The sequence below is a fragment of the Aulonocara stuartgranti genome (assembly GCF_965226115.1).
Source record: "Aulonocara stuartgranti genome assembly, chromosome: 19".
Classification (NCBI taxonomy): Eukaryota; Metazoa; Chordata; class Actinopteri; order Cichliformes; family Cichlidae; genus Aulonocara; species Aulonocara stuartgranti.
Window position 1 is genome coordinate 15,829,480 of NC_138955.1, and position 25,490 is coordinate 15,854,969.

The 25,490-nt window shown below is 38.1% G+C and overlaps 1 protein-coding gene across 4 annotated transcripts in view; it reads left to right on the plus strand.

The window, feature by feature from the left end:
- Positions 1 to 25,490, plus strand: part of alk (ALK receptor tyrosine kinase) — a 417,876-nt gene that overhangs the window by 142,818 nt on the left and 249,568 nt on the right. For all 4 annotated transcript variants that reach the window (XM_082517110.1, XM_082517112.1, XM_082517111.1 and 1 more), the window contains exon 2: positions 10,748 to 10,858. In XM_082517110.1, the coding sequence (XP_082373236.1) occupies positions 10,748 to 10,858 (111 nt within the window). The remainder of the gene's footprint in view (positions 1 to 10,747; positions 10,859 to 25,490) is intronic.

Consider the following 25,490-nt stretch of genomic DNA (forward strand, 5'->3'; position numbering starts at 1 on the left):
CTGCACACAAAGGTCTTTGCTTTCCATTATAAAGGAAAATTAAAGGAATTTGTAACCCTTTTTAAACCATTATTTGCATCAAAATAAAATTTGGTCCACCTGAATTCACAGGATCTGCAATGAATGCACCAAAATCTAACACAAAATTAAAACAATAGCGGCCTGCTTTCATGTAAAGGTCTTTGAGTGCTACAGTAGAGTAGAAAAGCGCTATGTAAGAACCAGTCCATTTACCATTTACTGTGTTTATATTGTGCTACATTTCTGTTAATTAACACTTCTTTGCAGACAAATGATGTGTTTATTCACCTGACCCAAGTGCATCTCTTGGAAGCGAAATATAGTCTTTCATTCCATTCATTGTACCTGCATGATGGATGTGAATTAAACTGGAAGCACAATACTTGACAGCTGTGAGATCCCTCGCCATTTTCCCCTGTGTGCTTTTGCATACTTTGATGGTATTGCCACTTTAGAAAAACTGCATAAAGGGATAACATATCTTTAGTCTGTTATTCATATAGTTTTTTTGAATCCTTCATTACTCACTGTGTTTACTGCATGCATATCTTTGGCCAAACAGAAAGCAGTTGCGCCCTTGTGAGCTGGATGGATATGTAGACACGCTGTGCAGCAGCACGTCTAAGATGATATTGGATGAGTCACATTAGCAACCACTGCATTGTTTTTCTTGGCCTTCATGCATTATTTATACTGTAGTTTGGGGTATTTTTAAGCGGTTGAATAAGTTAGTTGCAACACAGACACAACTCTACAGCGCTCTGCCCATGAGTCATTATTGGTTAACATCACTTGTCTTAAATTCAAAGTACTTCAAAACAGCAAATGATGATCCGCTAAAAGGGACAAGGGCTTCACCTTTTCATGTGCCAGACATTTGATTCATGTTTCATACCGGCCTTTTAATGTAGTGTTACCATCCATACTACATCCAGGAAACTTCAAGCTGAAGGGTTAAGAGAACAGCAATGACTGGCACATGTGGGCATATGATCAGTCGTTGATTATGGAGTGCTTGATTAGCTTTTGCTGTGCATTCTGTTTGGTGGAGGATGTGATTTTAATAGTGTTTGATCATGCTCATTTAGTTGTAGGATTAGTGCAAGACTTTTTTCTTAGAATTCTGGAAAAGGAACAAAAAAAAAAAGACATGCACAGTTTTTTTTCCAGTGGCCCTGATCCTCATCCATAGTACCAAAGTGTGATCGTGATTAAAATTTGATTAATTGTGTGGCTCTAAACAGTTGTTAAGTAAGGTTAACACAGACTTGTTGCCTTAACTACATATTTACCTGTATCCCCCACAAAGGCCATTTTCAGCTTAAGAGGTTAATGAGATAAAGATGTGATATTTTTGTTACGATCAGAAGGATTCATTACTACGATAAATGTTTAACACTGATTGGTGACTGTGACTATTGTTTAATGTAGTTTTACATTCCCGGTTGGTCCTGGCTCAGCTTCGGCGCCTAACAAGCTCATCACTGGACCCACTTCAGTTTGCCTACCAGCCTGGCATTGGAGCGGATGATGCCGTCATTCACCTCCTACATCGTTCCCTCGCTCACCTGGAGACCGCTGGAAGCACTGTGAGAATCATGTTCTTTGATTTCTCCAGTGCCTTCAACACTATTCTTCCCTCGGTTCTAAAGGACAAGCTGGTGAACTCTGGAGTGGACCATCACCTCACTACCTGGATCCTGGACTACCTCACCGACCGACCACAGTATGTGAGGACTCAGGGCTGTGTGTCGGACAGGGTCGTCTGCAGTACGGGGGCCCCACAGGGAACGGTTCTGGCTCCGTTCCTCTTCACCATCTACACTGCAGACTTCTCCCACAATTCCACCCAGTGCTTCCTGCAGAAGTTCTCTGATGACTCTGCAATAGTCGGCCTCATCACTGATGGGGACGACAAGGAGTACAGAGGTCTGACCCAAGACTTTGTGGACTGGTGCCAGCTGAACTACCTCCAGATCAACGCCAGTAAAACCAAGGAACTGGTGGTAGACTTCCGCAGGCACAAGCATTCTCCACTGCAACCACTGAACATCCAAGGTATGGACATTGAGGCTGTGGACAGCTACAGGTACCTTGGTGTTCATCTGAACAATAGACTGGACTGGACTCATAACTCAGACGCCCTCTACAGGAAAGGGCAGAGCAGGCTGTACCTGCTGCGGAGACTCAGGTCGTTTGGAGTGGAGGGCCCACTCCTGAAGAAATTCTATGACTCTGTTGTGGCTTCTGCTATCTTTTATGGCGTGGTCTGCTGGGGCGGCAGCATCTCTGCTGGGGACAGGAAGAGACTGAACAGGGTGATCCGAAGGGCCAGCTCTGTTCTAGGATGCCCTCTGGACCCAGTGGAGGTGGTGAGTGACAGGAGAACGGCGGCTAAGCTGTCATCCCTGATGGACAACATCTCCCACCCCATGCAGCAGACTGTGACAGCACTGAGCAGCTCCTTCAGTGGGAGACTGCGGCACCCACGGTGTGGGACGGAGAGATTTCGCAGGTCTTTCCTCCCCACTGCTGTCAGACTCCATAATAAAGACTTTAACTGAACAAACACACACATCCATACATATGCAATAATACTAAGTGCAATAATCCTTTCTGTCATCGTTGTATTTTTACTCAGTTGTATATAGTATTTGTATTTGTATTCTATTTTTATCTTATTGTATATTTATTTTATTTTATTCTACTGTATATAGTATTTTATTTTATTCTATTCTGTACAGTTGTGTACTGTATTTATTCTTATTGTATTCTAATTTTTGCCTCATAACTTTTGCACTGTCCACTTCCTGCTGTGACAAAACAAATTTCCCAAGTGTGGGACTAATAAAGGTTATCTTATCTTATCTTATCTTAAAACATTGCCTGTCAACTGTTTGCAGTAGCAGACTTCTCCACAGAGAGGAAAAGAGAGTTGTCTCCGTACATGTTAACGGTTAGGGAGAATATGTAGAACATATTTCAGTTTAGCATTCTTGGCCATATTTTGTTTGTGGCTGTGTTTGTGTGTCAGCCTGTGTTTTTTACATAGTTCATCCCTACATTTGGCTGCTGGGAGATTTGCTGAAAACCCTTTGTAGTGAAGAATGAGAGCCACTGTGGGCTAGCTCAGATACAACAGGAGAGCACTGTGCATTGTTCTCTTGTTCTGTTAAAGTACTTCAGTGTGCATAAAGCACTAGCTAAAAGTAAAAATTTCCACGTCCTGTGCTAATTTTAACTTTATATTGTTTTTTCTCGAGGGTCTCTGATCTTGTGCCCTACAAAGTGGTAATCAGCTCAGTCAGTGCAATCCATGGGAAACTACAGTAATTTCTGCTTTATGATAATCACATCTTGTTCAGAGTGGGCTTTGAAACCTGCTCTTTGATGAATGATTCATATGCACACGAAATACCAAACTAGCAATTTCATTATAATCATACAGCTCAACATGTTAGTTGTCTGCAAGAGAGAAGCCACAAACTAATCAATGTGTCACTCAATAAGAACAACTCAGATCTTGCTTTGATGATGTAACAAAATAGGAACCCTGACATCGTGGTAAAACACTCAAAGGTATTATACAGGCTAGAGCTGGAAGGATGTGAGAGGCAGGTTACATGCTGGACATGGAAATGGACTGGCACTTGTATAGTGTTTTTCTAGTCTTATTTACCACTCAAAGTGCTACAAAAACCACAAGGCACAAATCACCATGCAATCATACAGTATTTTATGCACTTTATCTACCTTCAACTAAGGCCTTTATCCATTAACCTAATGCCTTTGGACTGTGAGAGGCAGCACAGGGAGGCACAGTGGTATACATGAAGGTTCCGGTCTTGCTGTGAGGGAACAATGCTAACCAGTGCAATATCATGCTTCCCATGGTGCAGGTGGTATCCCAGGGCTAACACCAAGAGGCATACAATCTCGCACTCACACTTCTCCACCTGTGTCCAGTTCATCATTACCAGTAAACCTAACGGACTTGGGTTTGGACTGTGGGAGAAGAGTACTCTGAGGAGGAAACAGCTATCAGTCTGAGCTAAATAAAAGGCAGTTTTGATTATTTTTATTTTTTATGCCTACTATCAATACTGCAACTATGTTGACAAGGTCTTAGAGCCCATCTGTGACCACCACATGGTCAGAAGTGCACTAGCCTCCTCATGCAGAAGGACTAAGGATGCTAGTGCTTGCAGAATCAGAAACTCTCACATTTGGTCATTTCTGATTGCTTCCTCGAGACAACATCCCAGCTATCAAACTCTGGTTGAAAGGATGCCCGTAGCTTCAGTATCCATTGTGGCAGCAGAAATTGGCTTCAGCCTTAAGAATAAAATGAGATCTGATTTGAAAAGTTGTCTGTCAGCAGAACAAATGTTGCCTCTGCAGCAACCTCCCTCGGTACATTTAATTATGCTCAAGCAAGCTATCCCGTTAAGTCCACTGAGTTCACATTCGCCTGTTTAGGTACAATGGCTGTAGTGTTTTAGTGCCTCGGATGTAACTGTAGGGAAAAAAAATCTTTTATCTGCTTTTTTGGGTTTTGAGAAGTAAGCTTTAGAATTTCTGTTTATCTTTTCTCTCCATGCCCTGATAAATGAAAATTATGTTCACATTTTGATCAAGTTGTTCTTGAAATTATAACCCTGTTAAATCTGCCTTGTTACATAAAAAAATGAAAATTAGAATGGCAGATATAAATGACACTGAATTTTTATGAATAATAAAGTAAAGTAAAGGATAACCCATCATCAGGTGCTAGCCACTGCACCACTGTGCTGCGGTGCTTATGAGCAGCCAAATTAGCAGGCTAAACTACAATATTAAACCTAATGTTGTTTTACAAATTCTGCCATGCACACAGGATAATGTCATTAACATTTCTCTTAGAAGCTTCTGTTCTAAACAATTATTAATGCACTGGAACATCTCCTCACATTGGCATATTTACTCACTACTTGAGCTATACCAACAAAGAAGAAAAGCCCTCGTGGGATGTGTGAAAGAAATCATTCTCAGAATAAGGTTGAGATGTCTCTGAGTGTCACCAGATGTCTCAAATTGATGTTGAAAATCAACAGCTGGCATTTTTTTTTACTTCTTCAATGCAAAATGCTACATGTACAGTAAAATGTGCATAAAGGAAAGAGCTCTATATAATTAAACTTGTGCTTTTCATCATTAAAGTACTCATCTCATGGCCACAAACTGTTCCAGCATAGCAAATGAGAGGGGAGAACTTTTTCTCCAACTTCAGATACCACTCTGTGACTGAACAAACCATTTTCATGCATTATTTGTGAATACTGGGCTGCCTGTTCAGAGGTGTTGCTGTATGTTTGACTAGTGTAGCAAAGCTTCAAAAGAAAAAAAGGGGCTCAGTGTACAACAGCAAAATCACTTTCTTTAATGAGCATCAGGGAAGCCCAGTTGACACCTTCATTGTCATTGAGCAGCTCTTTAATCCCTGGGATAATGGTTTCACACTGAAGGCTTGTGATCCATTTCTTTGATAAAATCTTTTAAAGTTCACGTTGAGAGACAAAACAGTGCTTTACCTTACTCGCAATTCACGGTATACATGTCAAGTGAGTGGAGCATCTTCATCAGAAGGCATCCCTCTGATGGTACATCAGTGTTTGGTGTCTGGCATTGCTAGTATCTCGTCACATATTGTGAAAGCGTCTCAGCTCAATGCTAAATTTGTTACACGAACAAAGCAAGTTTTTAATGGAGATAACCTTTGATATTTCTGTAGTCACATGATCTCAGTCAGCTAGACTAAGAAAAATCTGTTAAACTGCTCAGTTTCAAATGCAAATTCATTATGTCAGTCGTTTCTGCTCTGCAGGTAATAATTCATGCTGCTGTTTGGCTTTCAGTAATAGCTGACGAGAGGGAGAAGTGAGTTGATTTAGATTGGATCTCTCTCCAGAGAAGAGGTTGCATTTTTGGAGGTCTTAAGGGTCGGTTTCATGGGCAGCACTTTAAGTTAATAAGCTGGATCAAACAGTTGAACCAAAATCCTTGCTTGTTTACAAGTCAGGGTTTATGCAAAAACATATTAATGTACCAGCATCTTATGACAAATGCAAAAAGCCTCTTAGAAACAACTCATCTCCCACTTAAAGCTTACAGCAAGCAGGGTGGGTGGCATTTTCACAAGAACACTTAGCTGTCTCTCCTTTTTTAACCCTGTTTAAACTTTGTCGCTCGTTGTTAGAATGAGACTTAAGCCTTAGGAAAACATGACACCTGTATTAATGTAGCTGAAACATTTGAGAATAATTAAGTGTCGCCATACTCCTGTTTAAAGACCGTTTAATTAGGGATGTAGTATTTGCCTTGCCTCTGTTGGTAGAGGTCTGTGAATGACTGTGTATACACACACAGCGTTTTGGGATTGGCGAGAAACGTGTGTGGAATTCGGTGAAGGTCTTAATGAAAGTCAGAGTGCTTAGTGGACATGAGGGCTCCTCTGATGGAAATCAATGTGGTCTTTTGTAGCAGGGAGAGCAGCCAATTCCAGGCCTCAGCTGCCTGATGTGGTGTTGGCAGACTTTGACGAACATTTAATGACGCGTCACTGGGCTGGACAGGTAATCGATTTATTTAGGCAGTAATGTATGTATCCCTAGGTAAATCTTTAATTAATGGGCAAAAAGATGAGGACAATTGTGATGCAGAAGGCCAAAGAGCATGAAATTCCAACAAGGTAGAAGGGTGGCTTTCTCATTTCCCTTTCAATTAGCTGTTAGTGCTTCATACTCCAGCTGTTTTGCATTACGTTTAGATATGTCTTTGTTTAGCTTGATCTTCTCTAGACAAGATCTTCCATGGCCAGGAGTTTAACTGCTATTGTTTTTGTTTTGCAGTTAAAAGATAAAATCCTTTGCGCAACTTATTTCAGAGTATTAAAATTCTATATTCTTATATTCTGATGTGGAGAAAAAAAGAAGTGGCTTGATCGCCAATGCAAAAAAAAGTTGGCAACATGAACTTTCTGCTTATTAATAATCTGTGGAGGAATGTTTTAATTGGTATGTGGAAGGGGTGTGTCTGATTTATGTGTCTTCAGTGCCTGCTGGCTGGATAATAGCCTTTACTGTTCAAACTAACTTTGCTATAGTGGTGAGATGCAGAGAGCTACACAATTTTAGTGTTTAATGTTTAAATGGTCTCTTCTTGTATGTAGTAAAAGAAGAAGGGGGTTTGTGTGACAGAGGAGGATACTAGGCATAGGACGGCCTCTAAAGTGAGCAGCTGAAAGAACAAGAAGATTGTAGAAGTTCCTAATTACCAAATATTCGGACAATTGCATTGAAACTTGGGATGATTAAGACATAGTTTCACTAATCACACTTGACTGAACCACCAGCAGCACTGCCACTACGCCCAAAGACCACATTAGCCCTCTAAAACCTTGTGTGACTGACGTATTGGAATTGTCAATTTTTTCTGAGTGCAAACATTTCACAACCATGATGATTTTAGTGAAGGCCACACCAATTTGCAGGTCTGGCTGAGCCAAAGATCTACTGTCTGTATGCTTATCCTGCTTCCACTTTTCATGGGTAATTGGCTGCCTTTATGGACCCGTGCACTCCTCTGAAACAAAGGCCACAAGCGGCACATACCTCATGTACAGGACTGTTCACTCAAAACAGTTTGCTGTTCCATATGTTTCTCTACTATGTTTTAGTTCCCCATCATTAATGGATTTGAAGGTATTTCAGAATCCCCACTTTAATCTCATTAAAACAAAAGTTAAGTTAAACAAAAGGTTCTGGATATTTGCAATTTTAATAGTAAAAGAAATAACATGGGTGTACACAACTAAGAGAGATGTATGTTTATGCATAGGCATGTCTCACTGACAGCTTGAGTCAAGCCTCATTGATAAATCCACTAAGCATTTAAAGGATTTTAGAGTGTGGGTGGGATAGAGTTGGATTGCTCACTGAGCTGAGATCTCTCTTCTCTGTTCTGTTCTCCAACTGTGTGCACAGCAGTTCATGTGTTTGTTATGCACCTGATTTTGTGGGTTACAAAAATAATTTTCTCTGGGAATTTGTAATAGTATTGTTACAGTCATTTTAATTTATTTTAATTGAAATGGACCAAACAGATTTATAAAACTGATATATTATTTAAAGATGTACAAAAAATCATAAAAAGAGCATAGACTCACTCAGCTGCCAGACATACAGTTGTACCCTTGTTCTGACTAACGTATGAAACTTTCAGAATGCTTCAGCAAGCTCTCTTTTTTTTTTTTACTTAATGACATTCTGTTGGAAATTGAGAGTATGACTCTGTTCATTTACAGTGAGTTCAAAATGTATTCTGACCCCTTATTTCTTATGTATGAGGTTTTATTTCACAGAGCCTTCAGCTGTAAAAGAACATTTCTGAGCTTTGCTGGTAGAAAAATTAATTGATTAATTGAACATAGTTTAGAAAGCATGCACATTTGTTCTTCATGTCTGTGTAGATCTCAATAACAATTTGGCCAAAAGATCATTTTAGAACTGACTTTATATTACAGCCAGTGTTTATTATATTATATCACTTCATTCCATCTATACCATGATGCTACTGTAGCTACTAGTTAGCTCTGGAAACAAAAATCAATTGACAGTCAATATGACGATAGCGAGGGTGAATTTATTGAGAGCAGAAATGTCTTCGCGCTTAGAAGTACAACCAAGGACTTGCTTTGACAAAAGGGCAAAGACTACATGCATAGAGGAAAAAGAGGATATATAGCCTAGGAATAGTGTTACAAGAAGGGGGAAAAGGGAAATTATGCATCTTTGGTGGCTCTGTGGATGATAAAAAGAAAGAAAAACAGAATTGCGGAAGTCAGCACCTGCTGAATTGTTTGAGGTTAAGCTGGAAGCAGAGGCATGTAATCAAAGGACACAGCGAGGAGGGAAAAAAACCAACATCTACTGCTCATAAAGCATAGGTAAGGCATTATAGCAGCTGAGTTATGTGACTGGACACGGGTGTACCATGCACAGTTGCACAATCTTTTGAAAGAGAAAATCCCCTTTCATAAAATGGACTAGAGTGAGTCGTGGTTCTACATGCTGACTGCAATAAAGAATAAACACAGGGCATGTTTGCAAGTGAAAATTAACTTGAGCTCCACTGGAAATAAATTGTTGCCTTCTTGCAGTACAATTGTTACTGTATATTGATTTTTGAAAAGTTGTTGTTGTTGAAAGTTCAGCAATAATCATTTTCATTTCATGTTTTAAGGTATATTCATATAGTTTTGAGCGATAAACCCATACTTCAGAAGTCCTCTGCACAGTGGGGAGTCATGCTAGAAGGATCACTTAAGCATCACGTCAATTATCAGGCCTCTGTTACGTGGCTAGATAGAAGACACTTTTGAGTAAAAAGCAAATAAAAACTCACATGGAATGAACCAATAAATGCTAAAAGAACATTGAGCCCACAATGACAGCAACTTTATGTTCTGATGAGAAAGATATTGACATCTCTGATCAAAATTCTGAACACTGTGTAGTGTGAACAACAGAGTCTGTAAATCATCTCTGATCATTGTCCTTGCAATGAAGCATAGTGGTGGCAGCTACTAAACTTACAGTAATTGTTCTCTGTAGCAGAGGTGTGTTGACTAGTCAGAATTAAGGATGAACTGCAGCCAAATACAGAGATACTTTATAGTTTACCACTCATCACTCATCACTCATCAAAAAATCTAAACAATAGTCATATTAATGCAGTCTGCTTTAAATGTTAGTAGAAATCTTTCTGAGTAAGAAAACATGTTTAATATTCTCCTGGTCTCATTTTGGCTGAAGCCAACTGTAAACTGTTTAGTGCAATGAAAGTCAGCATATACAATCAATCGCTCTTTAAGGCTCATTTGAAATGACTGCAGGATTTATGCAGGGGTCTCCTTTTTAGGCAGCAGTGTATTGGTCTGTGACTTTGTAGTAATTATCCATGGACTAAGGACAAAGTGAAAGAGGGAGAGCGTACGTGTGTGTGTGTTTGTGAGTGTGATGGCATCGTTGGAAGATAGGGGGTACATAAAGTGAGAGAGAAAGTTTTTGCATCTACTTTACAGTATCATGCTTCTATTCGATCTTGCAATAATTAGTCTTTGAGTTTAGAAGGTGAAGACAGAGTCAAACAAAAGTAGACAAATCTGCCTACAGGTAATTATGCAGTCTATTGATATCCAATAACCAATTCATATGGCTCCTTGGACTTTCATACTATCACTCCAGTTCACTCTGTACCAAAACTGCAGATGCTTTGTTGACATAAAAGTGGTGAAGTTTACAATGGTTATTTATTTAGTGAAATGCCTCAGTGTACTTTATTATTGCTGCAGAAACTCCAGTAATAGTTGGTGATTCAACTATAAGACTTTCACTTTCCTTTTCAGCTTGTCTGCTAGAAAAAAAAGACTCAGCCTGTACAAACGGTTCATCAAAATACTTTTTAGTCTAAAAAGGCAAGATCATACAGCGTTTACAAATTTTAATGAAGGAAGCAGACTTATGACTAAGCTGGACTAATAAAGAAAAGGGAGTGCAACGTGGATGCTAAATCAGTGCCAGAAATTAAATAAACAAAGCAATGAAGTGTATTTTACTGAATTTCTTAACATAGTCATTCTTTGCAACATGTACTCTGAAAGTAAAATGAGGATTTGCTATTTTTGCAGGTGAGCCACTGAATGGTAGGACTGCTCCTGGGATTCCTAAAGGATACTGGAGCTTCTCCTGGATAGCTGAGGACAACCTCAGTTTTCCCAGTGACTCAGTTCCTATTTCCGGTAAGTGAGGTTTTGTCAGCCCTCCTCAAACAGACCACAGATCTCTGTTCCCAGTTGTCCTCAACACCTGGCGTCAGCTTTCCCTCAGCACACAGTAAATCTCTGTCTTGTCTGCTCTCTACAAGGCACAAAATTGAGATTTTGTTGAAGATAGACACGTATTTATTCTTGAATTCACACACTCAGACACACGCATCACCTGTAAGGTGTTACATTTCTTACAGGTGAAATTACAGCAGAGATTAAATGAAACAATGCATATAAAAAGATACAGTTCTACATAAGCAGTTTAATTAAGACAGTTCAAAACCTAGAAAAAGCTGGAAAGAGTTGTTTTTTTTATTTGAGATGTGCTAATTTCAGTTGGCTGATACAATATCTTGGTTTGTTTTTTCTAAGTGTGACCTACAGATTCAAATTTTTTGCCAGTTCTTATTGTCTTTCTAACAACTATATCTTATAGCATATATGAGCAAAAGTAAACTTTTTGGTCAAAAGCACACTAGAAATAAGCTAATTCCAGACCCTGGCTGGTTAATCAGTGTGTCTCTAGTAAAAATGTACATGTAGCCAGGTTGTTTTTTGGTATAAAATAAAATGTAAAATTATCTTCCATATAAATGTAATGGAAGAGAAATGGGACTAAAATATCTAGCATGAGTCTTTGAAGAAGGCTTAATTTTAAATAATCCATCCATAAAATGGCCAAAAAGTGTTTTTATTAATAAGTGAACTCGATGTGTAGAAATCAATTAGAACTTTGAAAAAGTTTGATCTGAATATAAAACAGCAATGTCAAATAATGAAAATCAATTTCTTTCTCTTTGAATCCTGAAAGCAGCAAGGCGTAAAGAATTACTTTTTTTTTTCAGATTTATTTAAAATGACAAAACTGTTGAGACCTTTGAAGCTTTAATAAACATAAAAACAGATGCTGCATGTGAAATGAACTTTAAAAGACAAGTACACAGTCAAGGAGACATAGTCTTATGTACTTACAACTAAGATAGTGTATGCAATAAAACGGATATGCTTACATGGGATATTATAATGCATGGCTTTATCTATTTTTCTTTTTTGTCTTTTGATGTGGAACATGTCTTAAAAAGTCATTAGCAGCATTAAACATTCAATCTTTTCATAGACATCACTAAGCCTTAAAGCTGTGTTAGTAACAGATCTGCAGTCTGTTTAAAAAAAATAGTTTTCACAGGGCAGTTTGGACTTAAGTATACACTTACTGCCTCCATAGAACCTTAGAGGGTAAGTAATAGCCATGTGTTGATAATCACAAGAACTTCACTAACTCGTCATCAGAAAGTGTGGCCACCTGAGATGTTAAAACAATGCATTGCAAAGCAAACAATTTGCACAGGAGTGCACCAGCCAGCAAATTCACGCAAAGATCAAACCATTCTGTTTGGGATCAATTAGCATGTTAATTGTTAAAGTTTATAACAGTACCATAAGAAAAGACTAAACAAGTATGGTTCATTTGGAAGGGTAGAACGCTTCTTTCTAAAAAGAACATGACTGCATGGCTTCATTTTGCATGCTTGCATCAAAACAAATCAGAGATTTTTGGAAAAAAATGTGAGATGAGACCAAAATGGAGAGGTTTGGCATTAATCAACAAAAACACCTCTCAGCAACTGTCAGGCACAGTAGAATCAGGTGTTGTAATAGTATGCAGAGAGCTGTGCATAAATGCAAACCTACGAACCTCAATGAACTGAAACAACGCTTCTGAAACAACGTGCCAGTTCCTCCGCAATGATGTGAAGTCCTACAGAAAACCATTCTTCAAATTGTTGAGAAGGTTGCTCTACAATCCACTTGATCACAGAGTATACTTTGTGTACTCTATACTAGTTTTAAGACAAAAACATCTCTTTTCACATCATTGTACTTGCATATGAAGCAGTTTACTGCTTTGCTGCTGGATTGGATATACTCAGAGCTGATAATTTGAAATTAATTTCACAGACACAATTGCAATCACTATTTTGTAACTCCTGACACACATTTTAAAATCATCTCAAATATAATGTCATGTAAATCTGCTTAAGGGCCATAATTGATTAACCATTCCTTTATTTGTACATATTCTGTGTGTGAAAAAGGCTAAGAGGTTTACCCACTCCACTATTCGTTCTCAAGGATCCTTCGGGACCCTTGTTAATGACTTTAATTAGTCATGTTTTGTAAACAAGAAGAAATTAAGTGGGTTGATTTTGGCATTATGTTTAAAATTAGCTAATCATAGTTCAAAAGCAAGCTTTTAGTGGGCCAATCAAATCTGAAGAGATGGCAAGAGAGGAAGAAGAAAAGAGTCATTTTCAAGACCATGTCAATGACACTGGCCTCAAAGGTCGGTTTTCTGTGCTGAAGCCATTCTAAATGTAAAATGTTTGAATGAATAAAAACACAGTTTCTTGCAGCTGTTGTCTTAGAGCATCAGTCAAAGCTGATGCTGAGACAGCAAACCCAAAAGTGACTTTGAAAAGTGATCTAAAGATGTCAGAGTTCAGTATTACATCACTTGGTGTGAGCATCTGTGTAACCCTTTAGGCGCTTGTGTGCATCTTTGTCACATCAACCCATTCGCATCACTCGGAGGTGACGGCTCCAGCAAGATTTTTTTTTGCCCATTTCCAGCCATCCTGGAGGGTTGGAGGTCATCCTGTAAGTGATGATTCAAACTCCCAATAGCACCAAACTGTCACCCAGCTGTTTATGAAACACATCTTTGACAGTGGATCTCTGGGACCATGCTTCAGCTGCTCGTGGCTCTGACAGTCCACAGTGAACCTGACTGAACTGGTGTCAGTTACACAACAGATTGCCATACTGTTTTTGAATCAATCAGCCTGTCATGGACACAGCCAAGTACATTTTTCTGCTATTTCATGCAATGACAGCTCTGACCTATTGTCTCTAGTATGTTAACAAGCCCAGAGAGGGTTTATTTTTATTTTTCTGTATGGTGATTAGTGAAGTGAGTTTGGCTGGAGCAGGAAGGCTTACATCTGGACAGTAAAAGCTTGATGATTACAAATGCTGATGTAGAGTAATGGTGAGCTTCAGTGAAACAAATTAAATGTTGATTGAACAGACAAGAACAAATGTACACTTTTACTAGTACTCGTTATAATGCATTGTATTCTGTCAGTATATAGGCATTCTTTCCTTCCTATTTGTTCTTTGTATTTCATTTCTTGGAGAGATTACATTTTTAAAAGCCAAAAGGAGTCATGACTCTTTGGTTCTTCTGATAAATCTCCAAGGGACTTTTAAAGATTGGCTGGTTTTATATTGTGTAACATAGCATCAGAGGGTGCTGAGAAAAGGTTTGAGAGAGGACAAGTCACAACAACATGGCACGGTGAACTTGGCTGTAGGCTGCAGCGATAGATCTCTGCTCTCCCTACAGCATCTGCTGTCCGCTGGCATTTATTACCTACCACAAAAGCCAAAAGCACAGACCGACTGGACCTACGCCACCATACTCTCCCTCTCTCGCTCTCTCTGCATCGCTGCTTCGATTAGCAGCTTTAGCTGCGAAGATACAGGGCAACTCATCTTCCTTGTTTGAATTTCAGTGCTGGTAAACTGATTTTATTGCCCCACTGTGTCAGTGATGTCAATAACGTCACAGCCCTCAGTCTTGAAGTCTTTCCTGCTTCCCATCAACATTTATGTCCTTCTTTGAAAAATGGCAGCAGGAACTGACCATAGCCATATTCTCTTTTGCTAAAACCTTCCCATATGCCGTCTTTATCACTTTAGACCTGTTCTCTTCATGGAGATGGATTGTCCTGCATCTGCTGTGCCTGCCAGCTGTAACACAGGCATTCAGATGGATGCTAGCCACTTGAGGAGTTGCTGTGCTCCACAATGGAACATCTGCCTCACTCAGCTGGTAGTGCTGTTCTTGTGTAATGAGACACAGCGCTGGAATAAAACACATTTGCAAAGGCAGAGGGTTATAAAGGATAGAACACTGGAGCAGGTGCTTAAATGTGGCTGCCTCTTGGAGTCATATCATTTAGCCTTTCCAACCCCTACTAGTTGGTGCGCTGTTTTATTTCCACAGCTATTTAAAGTGGTGAAGTGCATGGAGTTAGGCTCCTCTGAGCATTCGTTTAGGTGTAGAAGTCATTCAAACAAATTAAAAAAAAAAAAAGTTCCTCCAGTGTTCATGCAAGGGATATCTAGATACATTGTAGATTCCAGGATGAGGCAAAACTATAGTTTAGTATCACATTCAAGACCCATTAGAAATTTGTTTTACTGAGGTAATACAAAAATCACATCAAATCTTTAATACCAGCTCTTAGTATCACGTTCCTCACGAGACTAAAACCTCATTAGTCTCACACACATTGTTTTCTGAACACTTTCCTCCCTCTTTTTAAGCCCAGACTCAAAACTCACCTATTCACATTAGCCTATTCCACATAAATTTTTCCATCCTGCTACTTTAATTTATTTTATTTATTTGCTCAATGTTTTATCCTTATTATTTTGTAAATGGTTATGTTTGTTGTTGTTATTGCTTGTGTACAGTGTCCTTGAGTGTTTTGGAAGGCAGTTTCTTAAATAAAATGTATTATTATTATTATTATTATTATTAAAGTGGATATTGTGTCTAATAGCTAGGAAGTAGTGAACCTACCAGGATGCTGTTTATATTAGAGCCAGAAAACCATTTAATATTGTGGCTGCACCTTCAGACTCATGAGAGGGAAAATAGTCCACTTCTCACCTCATGCCTCATCTCCTGAACAAAAGTCACACAAAAACGTGCACAAACATGCTCATTTATTCTCAATATTTTTACAATTACTTTTATGTCATCAGATTAGAAATGTGACCCTCCCATATCCGGATAACTAACAAGAGCCAGCTAAACAACATTGGTTATATGCTAACCTTATGCTAGCTAATGTTATGCATGAGTATTGTAAAAACCATACTTTCCCTGTGGCGAACAGTTTGATATTAAGCTCTGTTTACAAGCTCTGTTTTGTAATTTTAACTTATTTTATGTATTTTATGACTACTGTTCTTTTTATTAATTTTGTTTTTTGTAAGGTGACCTTGGGTTTCTGAAAGGCGCCCTCAAATAAAATGCATTATTATTATTATTATATTGCACAATGGTTAATTAATATGTCACATATGAGCTATGACATCTTTATTTACTCAGCATCAAAGACCAGAAGCAATAAATGCACTTATAAAAACATTTCACTTATGCCAGTGAATAGAAGCTAACAGAGGCTAACAGTAGTTAACAGCGGCAAAAACAGTGCGCTACTGTTAGCTCAGCATATGATGAACAACCTGCCTCAGTATGGCACTGAGCCATATTGGACTCCGTTCACACAGGTTTACAGCCTCTTCCAAATTAAATAAAGGCTGATGGGTTAGGGTTAGGGTCTTCTCACCCAGGATTAATAGCTGAGGTAAAGATAGCAGCCACCATAGCTGGGATTAGGCACTTGAATAGTGAGGGATAATAAAACAGAACTCAGTTCACTGGAATCTACTGACTTTAGTGGTGAAAATTTCAAACACTTTAACTTCAAGTGGGATTGCCAAATTATTTATCCTCGTGGTCTGTGGTGCTGCCTTCTCCAGAATGTTTTAGTGTGATTTATTATTTGATTCATTTATTATGTGATATTAAACTGGTACATAGCTTGTACCAGTGTGTGAATGTGTGCGTGAATGGGTGGATGACTGGATATGTAAAGCGCTTTGGGGTCCTTAGGGACTAGTAAAGCGCTATATAAATACAGGCCATTTACCATTTGTGGTAAAAAAAAAAAACAAAAACAAAAACAAAAACAAAAACAAAAAACATTTGAAGCACTACTGTTTTTTTTATGTATTAGCTATACTAAAAAAAAACAATTTTATGTGGGGAATATTTTTTTTCTAAAAAAAGACACCCACCAACTAAGACAGTATGCTGCTGGTTACATCCACTTAAAGACCGTCACTCTTTATGCAGCCTTTTACCTGACTTGATTTCTAAATGCTTTGTGGCAGAAAGACTTTTCAGCATCTGTTGTGTAGAAACCAGCAAATATGCAAATGGTTACTACGGTATTGTTTTTGGGAGTCAGTGGCAATTGACTTGTTGTGTCTCTGAAGGATGAGTATGTGTAGCTATAAATTGTATTTCACATCTGGCATCTGACCGCAGTCTATGCTTCTGTTGCAGCTTTATTTTTGGTTGGTCATTTGTGGGCTGCTCTAAATAATGGGACCAATTTTAAAATTGGAGTGGATAAAAACAAGGGGTCTGTCATGGGTGGAAATGCAATGACCAAATTAACAGGGTTTGCTGGCAGATGTGCTGCTGTTGTTTACAATTGCTTTGGCTTGCTATTGAATTATGAGAAACTCACAAACTGTTATGATTTTAAAAATCTACTGTAAAGCAAAGGGTTTTTTATGGGTTTGGGTTTTGCTATTTTTTTCTCTATCTGCAGAGAGTTTATTGTGAAGAACCTCTCTTGACCCCCTGCCAGCTTGTCACCTTTGTAGTTTTGAAAAGTGGATGCTATGGATGAAGCAAGGGAATAAGTTCACAAGGAATGGGTTTACTGACATTTGACTTTGATCCCTTCTAATCCGGGATCAGTAACTGTCGCATGCAGTTGAGCGAAGAAATACAGCAAGTCACATCAAAAATGTTACTGTTAAAAAAAGAACTTTGAAAAATACTCATTTGTTTTGGGACCAGCACTTGTCGTTTTCAAGTCAGATTAGGAAATAGAAAAAAAATAAACAATATGGGTTACAGATTTTTAATTTATTTCTAGTCCCTGTTGCACCTTCTGTTTGTCAAAAATCACTTGCCACACATCCATTCATATGTATATATTTTACAAAAGGCTCCTGCTTGCTTGATAGGAAATTAATTTGCTTCAAATGCAAATGCCATTAAACAGTCAAATGGATACATAAATAAGCTCAGCCGGACAGAATCTCATTGTAATCAGGAAATAAACATATCCATCATGTCAATTAAAGGGTTTCATGGGGAGATTTGTCAGCACAGTTACAGCTCTCTAGCCACAAAGAAACATCCATTGTTAGATGTAATTTGCTTGATGTCTGCACTTCTGTGCAAATACAGCATCTCATATTTTTTCCCAGTATTTGATCAAATAGCGCTGCGCTGCTGGGAATTCAGTAGTTAATCTGTATAGAAAATTAAGAAGGCCGGAGTTGGCTCACATCTCTCTGACCTTGAGCTGTGTACCACAAAGCATCACTGAATCCATGCTTTGTTTGATAAGTAAGGTCAGGGTCATAATTTTGTGACAGGCTCATTAAGCAGTCACACAACATTGTTAACAGATTCAGTACCGCTGGCAACTCTGGGAATGCTCTGCTTGATTACCAGTAGCCCTAAGATTCACTCTTGTCTGTTTAGTTTTTTTTTTTTAATTAATTAAATATCTTTAGTACATTCAAGCACACACATATTAAATTCATTAAGATCAATTTCTGGCCTTGTTTACAAGGATCTCCTAACTTTGATTAAACTAAATTATATATGTATGGGATTTTATAACCAGCTTGCATAATTTGCTCTGATAACCTCAACTTCCTTTACAGGGTAAATAAATTACAGGAAGTGATATTGATTCTTTTGACACTGTCAAGCCATCATTGCGTAAAAGATTTAACTTTCTCATAGGTAAATTTACAATGGGTAACTAGTGACTTACTAGAGTCATTCATCAGCATCTCATTTTTTTACACCTATCATTCAAAGGTGCAAGTTCATTTATTCAATGATTAAACAGGAGGAAAAAAAAATTGACTCCCCTTTGTACTGTGTAAAACTGAAACCACTGTTCCAGGTTAATAACATTTTAATGCAAATGTCTTGTGTGTATTTAGAAGCTATTTAAAATTAATCATCAGTTGACTAATCAACAGATCATGTTTTCAAGTCTGCATGGTGATTGACATTTTAAAGGCAAATTAGTTTGCTGAGTGTGGTTAACGTTGGCAGTGCTACCAAAAAGCATGTGGAAAAAAGTTTGGGCCACACCTCATAATTGTAAAATAAAATAAAAGTGTATAAAATCTAGCACAGAGCCATGCAGTCTGCCTTCACAAATATTTGTAAAAGAGTGACCTGTTCTAAAAAGCATGATTTGTGAAATTTCTTTTATACTTGAAATACTCCACGATAAAATGTGATATCATTGCAAAGTGAACATGTTTATGAACCATAGCAATTCAGCCATGAAGTGGCAGACCAAGGCCATGTCCACACTAATATGTTTTTGTTTGAAAGCGCGTCTTTTTCTCTTCGTTTTGGCCTTCTGTCCACAAAGAGACGCCGTTTTTGGTCAAGGAAAACGCAGCGTTCTGAAAACGCTCTACAAAGCGGATACATTTGACAATGCCGTTTTCGCATTGCAGTGTGGACAGTGAACCCGGAGCCTTTTTGAAAATGATGACACATTTTAGTCATGTGATGCAGTCATGTGACCAATTAAACTAAGATAGCGGAGGGCATTATACAGCAGTTGTTTTGTTTGCTCTCAATCTATCAATGATTAATATCAGTTTGTACATGCTCCAGATAACTTTTCTTCAATTTCTTTAATTCTCACTCGCTTTTGCAACTTTGTACTTGTGTGTTACTCGCAGCAACAACTCCACCTCATTGTTAGTCCATTTAAAAAACTCGGTGCTTTTCCTCTACATTTTGCTGCGATGTTTCAAAGAGACGGAAAGTAAATAAATGGCAGACAGAAATGAGGTAGTTTGAATCGTCTTGCGTCTCACGCATGCGCAGTAAGCGTTTTCGGCCGTTTCAATTTGGATGCACAACTCTGTGAAAACGGCTGAAAATGAAAACACCGTTTTCAAATTTATCCGGCTAGTGGTGACGTGGCCCAAGTAAAGTTACAGAGCAGGGTCACCAAATGCTGAGACATCTAATGTAAAAGTCACCAATGCTCTGTTGACTCAGTAACCACAGTACAGGGAGTTCCTTCTCTGAGATTAATATCAGCACAAAAACTGTAAGCTGGGAGCTTCATGGGATGGATTTCTATGGCTTTAGGTGTGAGTTATAGGTGCCCCAGTAATTTGGTGCATATAGCATACGTCAATTACTACACTAACATGTAGCTGTCATTTGTCTTAATTTGAATCTTGCTTGGACAAATTCATTTTCCAACAGGAAGGGAGAGCAGTAATTTCCTAGACAACAGCAGGACTGCTTTGTTTATTTGCAAAATGTGAATATTATACACCACAAAAAAATCAACTGCAGGCTAGTGAGGATAGCAACAAATCCTCACTGCACTTACAATAGATTTTTATGCATTAAACACACAAGTTTCCACAAACTAATTGCAGCGTGCTACGTCCCCCCCCCTTTTTTTTTTTTTTTGCATGGCAGTCGGTGGTTTCAAGGATTTCAAGGTTATCAAGGTAGTTTGGTTCTGCCTTTGAATGAACTTGATAATCTTTCTTAAAAAGAAGTGGGATGCAAGAAGCACTAATTGGTCATTTAGGCATCACAGATTTACGGTCTTTAAACATTCTCTGTAGATTTACATCTTTAAAGCCCATGATGCTTTATCGCTTCACGCTGTTGTATCCAAAGCATCCCCCCATAATCTCGGGGGTATTGCTATTCATAGATTGTCTTTAATTATCAACAAAGCCTGTTTGTTCCTGAGCCCTTCCTGATCTTCAAAATACAAGGTTTGAGTAACCAAGAACAAAAAAGACAATAATATTGTGATTGTGACTGGGATACATGACCGATTTAATTACATTCAGTTAAGTTGAACTTAATGGAGTGTAGATCAGAGAGAATAGAAATTAAACCTTTTGAAATGGAATAACTGTGGTGGCACATGGGAGCTGTTTTGATTGAACTTCCATTCTACTTCAAAACAACCTGAACTATTGGATTACTTAATCATGCCATAAAGCACTATGGGTATTTTCACTGAGTCACTACATATGACAGCTAGAATGAATTCATTCTTTAATTGTTCCATAACAAAATTTGTAAATGCTTTACAGATTCCTTGATCACACTGAATAATCACTTATAAAGATGGTTAATTCTGTTTGTTTTAAGCACTTATAGATGCGCAAGATGACTTTTATTGAAAATGGGCTCCAAAATTTAATTTTTTTTATTTTTGCCTGTCACGTTTGGTTCTTTAGCTTTCAGAATTATTGTCCGAGGGCCAAGAAAGATGCCCAACGGATTTACTTTACCAAGTGGATCATCACAGCCTTGCCATATTGGGCCATTTGTTATTATTATTTATTTATTTTTATATTTTAAGGATAGCGAGCCTTTATGATGCATCCACTCTTCTACCACGTTTTCTGTGATCTTCAGAAATAGAGATACATTTCACCTGAGTTATTTAAAACCTGTGCCTCTTTGAAGTCATGACTGAGAAGCTGTTATTTTCCTTTTTCTTTTTCTTTTTTTCCCAAAATGGAAATACTGATTAAGCACATAAATTCTTGAGATAAATTCTGAGATATTACTGTTTAATATTGAACACCTGATTCAAATTCAGTCCGCACTTCTAGCAATTATGCTGTGCTCTGGGACAAATCAAGTATTAAAATGAACTTTTTAACACAAAGATTTTTCCTCACAAATCTGCTCCTAAGTAACAATAGATATTTTTCTCTGGGAGAAAGGAGGAGAAGGGATTTTGTGAATGATGCTTAGCTTTTCTATAAATAGCTCTTGTTTTATAATAACCTTTGCCGTAACTTCAAATAGTTACGGGCGGGTTGGTTGGTTAAACCAAAGAATGAGTGAACCATTAAAGCCACGTCCACAGTGATTTGGCAAGTCATCGGTTCTTAATCACTTTGCTCATGCAGGAGGTGGGCGGAATTGGATGACAGGTCCAGATCTTGCTCACCACAGGTGAATCAAATCTTTCATCCCCAATTGGCAGCACACGCTGCTTGGCTTGTCAATGTGCCAAGCGTATTTCTGCATCCATCCATCCATCCATCCATCCATTTCTGCATACATGAATATTAGTATGATATCCAATGGTCAAAAGATATGAGCAGACAGCTCTGAAACTTTGAGTGTTCAAAATGTTTTCCTGAAAAGGTTTTTCTATTTTATTTTGATTTTTATATATATTTTATGTAAGCCTGAATATATTTCAATATTTTTCATCAGAACATACTGCAGTTTCATAGTACATTTCCAATGTACAATCCAGTATTTATAAACAGTATTTATAAAATAGCTACAGACACCATTATTAATAGTATTATGACCTATATTTCAATTCACAAAAATAGGCAATATGAGTTCTTCAAGTTGTGTGTGTCCACATTGATTGGGTTGTACTCAAAATATGACACAAAAACACATTTTTATACACTATTTTCTTTTGACTCCTTACGCCTTATGAGCTTAAAATAAGAATTAAAGGGACTGCTCAACCAAAATAAGTGAGGACTTTAAAAAAATGCAATTTTTTAAAAAAAAGTTTGCATTTCAGTTATACCCACAATCATTAAGTGTCCCTATTGGTTTAATTCTGTGCATTACTGAGTCATACTGCATAGCAGATGATATGTTTAATATATTGCATGAAGCATGAACTTACAGAAGGATGACTGTTATATAAATAGACTGCGATTTACTGTCTGTTGCCACAGTACGCTTATTTGAGAGAATGTAGTTATGGACCAGCTAAAAAGAAAGCTCACTTTTAAAATTCTAATGATTTACCCTTATTTGCCATTCAGATAATCCATAATCCAAAAGTGGACTTGGTGTTCTATTCAGTATGAATGTTTTTGCAAATGTTTGTCCCCAGAATCAGGACAGAGTTAGGAAAAAAGGCTTTTGCATATGCTGCCAGTTTTCCTGGAATAATTTCCAAAAGGCCCTGAAATGTTCTGAACTAGTTATTATGAGAGTGTTTTAGTCCCTCTCGAAAAGAGGAGCTGCCTTTGCAGCTATGAGTAGTGTTTCGTTTTGTGTATGGTATTGTTATTTCTTTTATCAGTGCTCTTAGATGTGTGCAACTAGTGGTCCAAATATACATAAAGGTAAAAGGTTACACTGTGTAAATGTCCCATCTTCTTTTGGCCCAGTGGCAGCAGTCACATGCTGAAAGTAATGCGCTGCTCTTGTACTTTCTGAACCTCACCTTTGTCACACTGGCATTTGCAGATTTGTATATTCTGATAATCATTTTGTTAAACTCTAGAGAATGGCCCAATCACTGAATTTTAAGTTTGGATCCATGTGAGTCAGAACAACAGTGCTGATCAGTGTGAAGCCCGGTACTACTGATCACATTGCATCACTCCACTCTAGCACTGAGACATTTATTGAAGAAAAGGAAATTAGTTTTCACTACAACCTTGAAGTTGAAGTTTTCTCCACATCTCATCAGGCCTTAAGGTCGCTAGAGGTAGTGAGGTACAAAAATCAAAGTTTTGTGGGGTTTTTTGCCAAATTATACATTTTAGGTATGGGAGCAGTTACCCTTTCTGGCATTAAGTGGTTGGGAAGGACTGCTGCCACGATTTCTCTACAGGCAACTGCCCTTTTAATTGACAGCATTGACCAGCCTAATGCAGCCACCTCAGCTTACCTAATGAATTGATATCAGTTCATTAGGTAAAACTCCTTTTAGGTCCTCAGTCTAAGATTTCAAGGCTTTTATAACTTCCAATTGTGTTCTGAATGTTAGGATTGTAGATTAAAACATGTAAAGAGTGAGATATGAAGAGATATACAAGTAGACTCGCATTGGATATTGAACAAAATGTAAATATTGGCACCAACCTCTTCATTCTGTATGGTTTTCATTATCAAGGTCCAAAATCATTCCACTTTGGTAACATTTTCTCATATCTGCATCATATCTCATGATATTTCTTCTATAACTACATTTAATAAGGGAGGTGTTGTTTTCTCGGATATCTCAGTTATAAAAGTGGTTTCCCAACATTTTTCTTCTCGTTTAAATAGAAATAATAACACTGTCACACCTAGGTCGACTTGTCCAAGAGGAGGAATATTAAGAGAATTTCAAAGCCACCACAATTTAACATAGACAATTTTCTCATAGCTAATATCTGTTTGTGCATTTGTTTCTGCTGTTTGAGTTTTTCATCCTGCTATCTTCAGACAGGTGGCTGAAAGAAGCACAGTTCACACACTGTTTAGTTGTGCTTTATAGCTTTATAGCCTAGCCTAGTCAGTTTTCTCATTGTAAATTACATAAACAGCATTAGGTCCATGTAGAGGCATGCCTTTGCTATTCAGGTGTGCCACGGAGTGCCACATTCATTTTTTGTATTAAAGTGATGTCCACAAAGTAAATGATCCAGCCATCTATGCATCCATCCACCTACTAGCTTAACCCACTATCCAGGGTCACAAAGGGTGGGTCATTCAAGGTGAATCATGACCACTGAAGGCAACTATTCACTTTCACCCCTACAGCCTATTTCAATTCAGGATTTAACCTAACTTGCCTATCTTTGGACTGTGACAAGAAACCGGAGCATCTGGAGAAACACAGAAAATGCCTCAGGCAGTTACAATAAATTCACTGCATACACATAACATATTTAGACCTTACAGTATAAACATTCATGTGAGAAGAGAGCTTTCACAGGACTCTATGAACCCTAGTGGAAAAAAGCACACCATTACTGATTAATAGGAATTCAGATAAGTAGTAGCCAGGCACATTTGACTAGCAGAAATTTTTAGCTGTTTGCTGGTCTAGAGCATTCAGGGGTGTAATAACACAATGTCAGAGTCTTCTCAGCAGCATATGTCCCAGAACATTCGATCCAAGGTCAGAGGTTGGCTGTGCAATGCAGAAATCCTTGGCTCAGGTTTCAGGTAGCATTGAACAAGAAGGCAGCAAGGTTTACGGAGTTGTCTAAAAGAATTCAGGAACATTGCCCTTTGGACAAGACGAAACCGATCTTATTTATTTATTTTCAGGAACGAGACCTGGGAACTTTGCGGTTATTGAGTTGAATATGAACTCCTCTATATACCAAAGGGTTTGAGAATCAAATGTGAGGCCATTTGTCCGACAGCTATAGCTTGGTTGAAATTGGGTCTTGCCACAGGGCAATGATCCCAAACACAGCAGCAAATCTACAACAGAACGGATAGAAAAGAAGAGAAAAAAAATCAAAGTGTTGCAATTATCCAGTCAAACTACAGACCTTAACCCGAACAAAATGCTGTGGCAGGACCTTTAGAGAGCTGTGCATAAATGAATGCCAGCAAACCTCAGTGAACAGAAGTGGACACAATTCCTCTCGAACAATGTGCAAGTCTCAGAAAAATGATTACTGCAAGTTATTACTGCTTCTATAAGCTGCTTAAACATGAGATGTACTTCATGTTTCACAGGGCTGCATAGAGTCCTGTGGAAACTCTTTTTCACATGACTGTGGAAGAAAATGAGCAGATCAGTCATTTTAATCATTGTTGATTATTCGTACAAATAATGGATAGAATGGCACCAGAAATAATTCTGCTTTATTGTTTTGTCATGGTTTGGAGAAAAAAAAACAGATGTCATTGAAA